Source organism: Epinephelus lanceolatus, chromosome 2 (genome assembly GCF_041903045.1).
Source record: "Epinephelus lanceolatus isolate andai-2023 chromosome 2, ASM4190304v1, whole genome shotgun sequence".
NCBI lineage: Eukaryota > Metazoa > Chordata > Actinopteri > Perciformes > Serranidae > Epinephelus > Epinephelus lanceolatus.
The window spans coordinates 40516792-40525282 of NC_135735.1; the positions used below are offsets into that span (position 1 = coordinate 40516792).

The 8491-nt window shown below is 39.9% G+C and overlaps 1 protein-coding gene across 1 annotated transcript; it reads left to right on the forward strand.

Moving 5' to 3' along the window:
• The first annotated feature begins 3943 nt into the window (after positions 1-3943).
• LOC117257673 (gonadotropin-releasing hormone II receptor-like) lies at positions 3944-7801 on the forward strand. Its single transcript, XM_033627939.2, has 3 exons — positions 3944-4504; positions 6382-6586; positions 7149-7801. Exons 1-3 carry the CDS (start codon positions 3956-3958, stop codon positions 7586-7588), a joined length of 1194 nt encoding a protein of 397 aa, XP_033483830.2. The 5' UTR covers positions 3944-3955; the 3' UTR covers positions 7589-7801.
• The last annotated feature ends 690 nt before the right edge of the window (positions 7802-8491 follow it).

Sequence of the window (8491 nt, forward strand, 5' to 3'; positions counted from 1 at the left end):
TCCCTCCATTTTCTAAAATGGCTTTAATTCTGAAACATTTGTCAGAACTTCCTATGGAAGATAAGGTGGCTTGACATTTTACATATGGCGCTTCAAATGTAGCTCCTGCCATCTGCTGATGCTTTAGGTGACTACAACAACATGTCGGCTGGCACATGAACAGACACAGTTCTGGCAGTGACTCAAATAATAGTGAAAGTAATAAAAACAGGACAAGAGCAGCATTTCTCCGACCACGTAGCGAGCCACAAGCTCCGTGGCTTCTTTCAGACAGATAGGTTTAACGTTATCTCCGTTATTAGACAAACAGCCGTTGCTGATTCGGAGCTGAAGGACCAGCGTTCTAAAAGTAACGAAAGTAACTGATGTCTTGTTTGAAAATGTACTTAAGTATTTCAAACAGCAAACTAACGCGTTAGGTTACTCGTTACTGCAAAAAGTAATCAAAGTATTCTAACGCGTTACTTTCTAACTTACTTTGTAACACGTTATATCCAACTCTGGTCAGGACTTAAGAAAGGTATCAACCAGGTGCCAGACTGTAACCAGTTGTCATCCATGAAACACAGTGCCAGAAAAAGCCACAAATACAGTGAGGCAAAAACGGGACTGAATCTGGGGTTGGCTTTTACTTTCACTTGTGAGTGTGTTTACAAGTAGGCCTATATTGCATAGTAGACCTTTCAGCTTTCTAAGTTATACATTTGTAATCATGTCTAAACAACTGTGGCCTGATTAAGTCAGCACTTGTCATTTCATTAAACTGTTACCAAATCTTTACTTCCGACTGTGGTGTTCTCAGGTATATCTTCCACTAAGTATATTTTCTATTTTTTGTCCTTTTTTTTCTCAAGGGAAGCACACATAAGCCCTCTTTTGTTATCTTATATAAAGAGCATGGATTATGCGAGAGTAGAGTGTGTGAGTGTTAAATAATATGCTGTCAAAAGTATGCAGGGTGTTTTCATTTCTATAATGAAGTGCTGAGGACCGGGAATGTGGGGTGCAGTGTACGCCTGGAAACAAAACATACTCAGTGGTCTTTTTACGTCTATAGTTATGCATGCATATCCATAACATATTACTCAGCCATTGATACACTCAGTTAAATGTCAAATTTGATATCTCCAGTGTCACAGAAGTTGTGGTCAAGTACATAGCAAATGTCACCCCAGAAATGAACCGTATAAGGGTGTAATTTTGTTTTTATCATAGGCTACATCCACATTTAAGTTTACATTTGTTGGAAGCAGCAATAACTTTTTTGGCCACTTGAGCAGCAGAAACAAACAATAAACACAACACTGACACTGACAAAACACTATAAATTTTTACATTCTGGCTTTTCTATGGATTAAACAAGTTAGATTTACAGTGATGTGTTGATTTGTGAGCCCTAGAGATGCTGGTAGGTAGATTTTATCTTTGGACAGCTAACTGCTGGCTAGCTATTTCCCCATTTCCAGTCTTTATGTGAGGCTAAGACAATCGGCTGCTGCCAGTAGCTTATATTTAACAGACAGATACACAAGTGGTTTGACCTTCTCATCCAACTCAGTTAAAAAAAAAGTATAAGTTTAGTTGCCAAAATGTCAAACTTTTCTCTCAAGTTTTTATGGCAAACTTGTTCATTGACAGATGCCTACATTCAGCAGGCATGGAACAGCATTCAGTTGGACATCTTTCTGGTGCCCTGCAACATTCACTCTCTTTTTAGCTCCGCCTTTGGTCTCCTCCAACGTCTGAGAAAAAAATGCGGCTCTGCTAAATGGTCCACCGTGTTCCTAGTTAATAGTCACTTTTCTCTGTCTGCTGTTTGGTGCTGGACCAGCTTACCCTGGTTTTAGTAGATATATTTGCTGAAACAGCTGCCTGCCTTGTCTGGAACCGACGAGAGCCGTGAGAGTGAACCAAAACAGTAAAGCTGTGGGCTGGACATCCAAAACAGTAAGCTAAAAGATGCTAAAAACAAAACAACAAAAATTTACATAGAGCAGAGGGAAACTGCAGGGCTGGACTGAAATCTCCTGTGACTCCAACAAACAACACATATTACTATAGTAGCCCAGTCTGTGATCCATGGTGGTGTAAGCCTATGTAAAGGCCTAGTTCACCCAAATCATAAATGCTTGAGCACAATGAGAACACCTTACCTTAAATCTGGGCAAATAAGATAATTTGTATAACTCAATATTATGTTTAGAATGAGAGAACAAATGTGATTTTATTTATTTATATATATGATTTACTGTGATTTCACTAGGCTACTACTAGAGGGCTTATGACTATTATAAAAAAAAATTACAATAAAATAATAATAATAATAATAATAATAATAATGTTATTGTCATTATTATTAATATAAATTAATATAATTATAACATAATAATATTGATAAATTATATAATCAATATGAATAAAAGATTTATAAAATTACGCTAAAATAAAATTAAAATAATCAATTAAAAATAGAATAATTATTTTTGATGCTGTAATGTGTTGCTGGGCTGCTGTAACGAATTTCCAGTGTGGGATTATTAAAGTTTTATCTTCTTCCTATATCATATTATTATTATTATTATCATTATTATTATTAATAATAATAATAATAATAATAATAATAACAATAATAATAGTAATTCCTTAATGCTCTGAGTTGTAGACTCAGTGTGTTATGTTAACCCTCACAGCAGCCGAAGGAGGACCAATTGCTCTCCATGTTCTTCCCTTTATTTGCTGTTTGGGAGCTGCTGCTGATGGGGCATGTATCTTGATGGAAGACTGGAAGAGGTAAAAGTGTTCCTGCTGCTTTGACAACCAAAACAAGAACATTGTGTATCATATGAGAAAATGCTACTGATGGATTCATCACACCTACTAAATAATACAGGGGTGGACAAAGTAAGAAGCATGGTAATATGACGCATGCCTTCTCATGCAACATAGAAAAGCGTCAGCAAAAACTAACCAATGGCTGTAAGCTCAGACTGCATTCTTTTATTTTATATAGATATTCTTGGAATTTTGTCCACTCCTCTGTAAGGATCACCTTGGCACCCCTAATTGATGCATTTAATAAGAGCAGCTTTGGTGATGCTGATAGGGGCTGCGGTGCTCAGGGTTCATTGAACTGACGCTGCTGGGATGTGGAGACGCTCTTAAAGCCGCGCCCACGGAGCGACGGACACGCACAGAGAGGGGAGAGCAAACTGCGTCTCTAAAACTCCTGAGGGGTCCAGTGAGATGAAACTGAGAGGAGAACCTGGGGAATACTCAGAAACTCAGTGCTGCAATCACCATAAGGAGTCAAGCAGGGAGATGGAGCCGCAGCAGGGTCTGGGACTTTCATAAAGAGGATTTCACTTTATTTCATCGCTATCTGATGTGGGAAATACATCACTCCACGACAACCAGTACATACATGTGAGTATGTTGTAGATCATTCTTGTATTTATATATTATTAAACATATATTTTTTTCTATTAATATTATGCAAAAGAAGATGTAGTATTTATTACCATTGTTTGTTGTTTTTAAGTATTTTTGACATCACTATAATCCAAGATAATAACATAATATTAATTTGTAAGCTTTTATTAATTTCAGTTTCACCACTCAAAGACTTCTGTAGACTAATGCTGCTATGGAGAAGTTTGTCTACCTCTTTTTGGTCAGTGGGCATAATGTGGTTTATTAAAGAATATCATCTTTCCACATCAGTGAGCAACAGAGAGATGTGACCTACACAGTAGACTGCTCCCCCTCTGTCAGCCACTGTATTGCTCAAAGAACTATATATATTTTTTAGTCTTCTTATGCAAATCCATGCAGATAATTATTTCCAACAACTTTGTGCAAAGGGCTTATGTGTACACTTTTGCTTTATCTCCCTTTGGCCACTCCAGGCTCCATGGAGCTTATCAGAAAGTGCTGACTCCTTGGTGAGGGTCAGAAAATGAACGCCTCCTCCTGCTGTGATCCTGCAGTCCTCATGTATCAGCAGAGCTCAGGATTTGACCTCAACGCCAGCTGTGACTGGCTGCCTCATCGCTGTAACTGGACATCAGTGGGCGGGGTGCCACGACTGCCTACCTTTTCTACAGCTGCCAAAGTCAGAGTGATCGTAACATTCATCCTGTGTGGCATCTCCACTTTCTGCAATCTGGCTGTGCTGTGGGCAGTCAACAGCCACAAGCGCAAATCCCACGTCCGAGTGCTGATAATCAATCTGACTGCGGCCGATCTCTTGGTCACCTTCATCGTAATGCCAGTGGACGCAGTGTGGAACATCACAGTTCAGTGGCTGGCTGGCGACCTGGCCTGCAGATTCCTGATGTTCCTCAAGCTGCAGGCCATGTACTCCTGTGCCTTTGTGACGGTGGTGATAAGTCTGGACAGACAGTCGGCTATCCTCAACCCTCTGGCCATTAGCATGGCCCGCAAAAGGAACAAGATCATGCTGATGGTGGCGTGGTCTATGAGCGTCTTGTTCTCAATCCCTCAGGTAAGGCCAAGTGACATTGGTTTGACGAGACAGGTGATTGTAGCTGGTTTGGTTCTGTTACACACATTGACTCACCACTTGGAAGCAATTGATTCAAAGAGAAGTCCTGCATGGGCTGTGAGCTGATCTCTCTTTTGTGTTGCGCCATACTCCACACAGTATCACAGTGAGCAGGCTATAGGTCTTTATATCTGCAGATTATTGGATCTGAATGCATTATCTCAGTCTCATAGAGGCACTGAATTGAAGGCAAATCACACGTTAGATGAAATTTAAATCTGGCTTTACATGTACTCAAAATAAATTCTTATACATGCATCATCATTCTCTGCAGTTACATAAATCTTTACATTTACATAAAATGTGGTGATGCATAAGCAGAAAACCTGCTGCATGATTTAGGGGGGGCCCACAGGGTCTCGGTGTTAGGGATTAGTGGCTCTATCATTTAGTAACACAAAAACGAGAATCCCTAATCCTGGCAGCATAAATGCATTATGGTAAACAGCGAGACATATGGCAGCCTAGCATGTGACACTGTTAATCATGTTGTGGAAAAAAAAAATAGAAGTGTGGCGATACAGCTAAATCCGCTAAATCACCAAGCAGGATGTTGATGTTGTACAACTCTGCAAAAGGGCAACATTCTGAAATGTTCATTACCAGTTTTTTTAAATTGGTGATTCAATATCCAGACAAAGCAAAAATTTAATAAGATCAGAGGCGGAATGATTACAAATGAATCTGCAATTATTTTGGTCATTTTTGCAGGAATTGTTCAAGCAAAAATACTCAACATTCGCTGCTTCTAGTTTCTCAGATGTGAGGATTTAATGTCTTTATTTGTCATGTCGAATATTCAACTACATGCACTCACTGGCCACATTATTAGGTACACCTTGCCAGTCCAGGGTTGGACCCCCTTTTTAATTCTTGGTGTCATAGATTCAACAAGATGCTGGAAACATTCCTCAAAGATTTTGGTCCATATTGACATGATGACATCACACAGTTGCTGCAGATTTGTCAGCTGCACATCCATGGTGAGAATCCCAGTTCCACCACATCCCAAAGGTGCTCTACTGGATTGAGATCTGGTGACTGTGGAGGCCTTTGAAGTACAGTGAACTCATTGTCATGTTCAGGAAACCAGTTTGAGATGATCTGAGCTTTGTGACATGGTGTGCTATCCTGCTGGAAATAGCCATCAGAGGATGGGTACACTGTGGTCATAAAGGGATGGACACCGTCAGCAACAATACTCAGGTTGGCTGTGGTGTTCAAACAATGCTCAGTTGGTACTAAGGGGCCCAAAGTGTGCAAAGAAAATATTATTATATATTATTATATTGTTATTTGAGTTACTTTCTATCATCTTGAACCAGTCTGGCCATTCTCCTCTGACCTCTGGCATCAACAAGGCATTTTGGCTCACTGGATATTTCCTATTTTTGGGACCATCCTCTGTAAACCCTAGAGATGGTTGTGGTGAAATCCCAGTAATTATTCAGACCAGCCCATCTGGCACCAACAACCATGCCATGTTCAAACTCACTAAAATCACCTTTCTTCCCCATTCTGATGCTCAGTTTTAACATCAGCAGGTCGTCTTGACCATGTCTACATGACTAATGCGTTGCCACATTAATGCATTGCCACGTGATCAGCTGATGAGCTATTTGCGTTAATTGGCAGTTAAAGAACAGGTGTACCCAATAATGTGGCTGCTGGGTGTATATTTGTCTTTTGGACTGTTGGTAGGATAAAATTAGTGAGATGAATATGTCACCTTGCTGCATGTCCCAGGCAAAAAAATCTTCCCTAGCTGATGACAGCAAAATTCTTTCCTAATACTTTTTACATTTTTAATTCCACAGATGTTCATTTTTCATAATGTGACCATCACGTATCCAGCAAACTTTACTCAGTGCACTACCAGGGGGAGCTTTGTCACTCACTGGCAGGAAACAGCTTACAACATGTTCACCTTCTCCTGCCTCTTCCTGCTGCCGCTGGTCATAATGATTATCTGCTACACCAGAATCTTCATCCAGATCTCCGAACGGATGACAAAAAAGAACTGTAAGTTCATAGCTGTGCCTGGTGTTTGGTTGGTCAGAACATAAGGTGTTTTCAGGCTAAACAGTTGTGGGGACTCCCTGAGAGGAACTAACTACTGGGGAGTTCCCCCAAGAACTACATATTGTGATTGCATTTTCACCGCTAATAAGAATGCTGAAGTGATGTAAGCAGGTTAGCAGCTGGTAAAGCAACATCACTTTTGCTTTGATCAGTCAAAATTTCATTGTACTTCCATCGTCACGTTTTTAAAAATGTGTGGACTAATCACCATATATTTAGGTCACTCATGGTTCCTCTTGTGCTGGAAGAATACCCACTGAAATTGGCACTAAAAAGTCCCGCAAAGTGGTGTTCTAAGAACCATGCTCATACCTAATTCTTGCAGTACAGACACAGCAAAACGGGTGTTTCTAAGAACTATGACAAAAGCTTCCACAGTACAAAAACACCTACAGATGAGTTGATCAGAAGAAGACTTCAATTTGATATTTATTTAAGTAATTTTGTTGCATGTTCACCTCTTATGCGTCTGTTAGTAACTGACTTCCTTTCCTTCCTCCAGTGTCCTCAGACGAGCCACATCTTCGTTGCTCAAAGAACAACATCCCCAAAGCTAGAATGAGAACTCTGAAAATGAGCATCGTCATAGTGATCAGCTTCATAGTCTGCTGGACCCCATACTACCTGCTGGGTTTGTGGTACTGGTTCTTCCCAGATGACCTGGAGGGAAAAGTCTCTCACTCCCTCACCCACATCTTGTTCATCTTTGGACTTTTCAATGCCTGCCTGGACCCTGTCATCTACGGCTTGTTCACTATACGCTTCCGTAAGGGGCTGAGGAGTTGCTACCGCAAAGCCATAGTGATGTCAGACCTGGAAACTAACGTGGTGATAGTGAAATGTACTGCTACTGCTTTGCCCTCTGAAAGAGGGATAACCACTGGTGAAAAAGACAGCGGCTGTGAACAGGCTGAGGCAGAATCCTCGAGGGCAGGTCTCTGACTGTGTTCAGTGGAGGAGGAGGACAACCTAAAGTTGCCATTAATTTGCTTGGGCATTAGTCTAGTGAACGCTGTATATAAATTGTTTCCCCACATTTTAAATAATAGACTTGTACAGTTTTTAGAGCAAAACAGTGTACGAAAGGTGGAGCAAAATGGTTTTAGAAACAGAAAGAGCCTGTATAGATCACATTTATACAATATCAACAGTGGATAGAAACAGATTAAAATATAATAAGCATGTTTTATTGATTTTCAAAAGGCATTTGATCATGAACTCCTAGAATTATAAGCTTTACCAAACAGGGGTTAATGTAAAATTCTACCAAGCTGTTAACGCCTCATACAGCAACCCTATTGGTTGTGTAAAAGTGAATGAATGTATTACAGAATGGATTTCCACGCCCTCTGGTGTTTAACAAGGCAATGATCTATTGCTAACATTATTTACTGTCTTTATTAAGGATCTGGCAAGAGAGGTAAAACAGCTGGGGAAAGTGGTATAATGTGCATTCTTCTTTATGCTGATGATATTGTTTTGCTGTCAGAAAATGAGGGAGCTCTACAAACAATGCTGACATGTTGCTGAATGGTGCAAAGAGTTAAGACTTTGAATCAATTTTAAAAACAAAAACAGAATTTATGCATTTTTTGAGCATAGAGTAGTTTTATGTTTTGTGTTCATGAGAAACAATTTGAGTTCTTTTTCCAAGATGAAAACATGTCCTTTTTTACATGACCCATGCTTTATAGCAGACTCTGCAATAGGGCACTGGGAGGTGTCACAGGGAGAACAAAAATGCTGAGATGTAACTTATTCTACATATTCCAAACTGTAATAAGGGGTTACAGAACGTTTAAAAATAAATGAACGTGTCCAGAAATGGGCAATTTGATTGTTTTT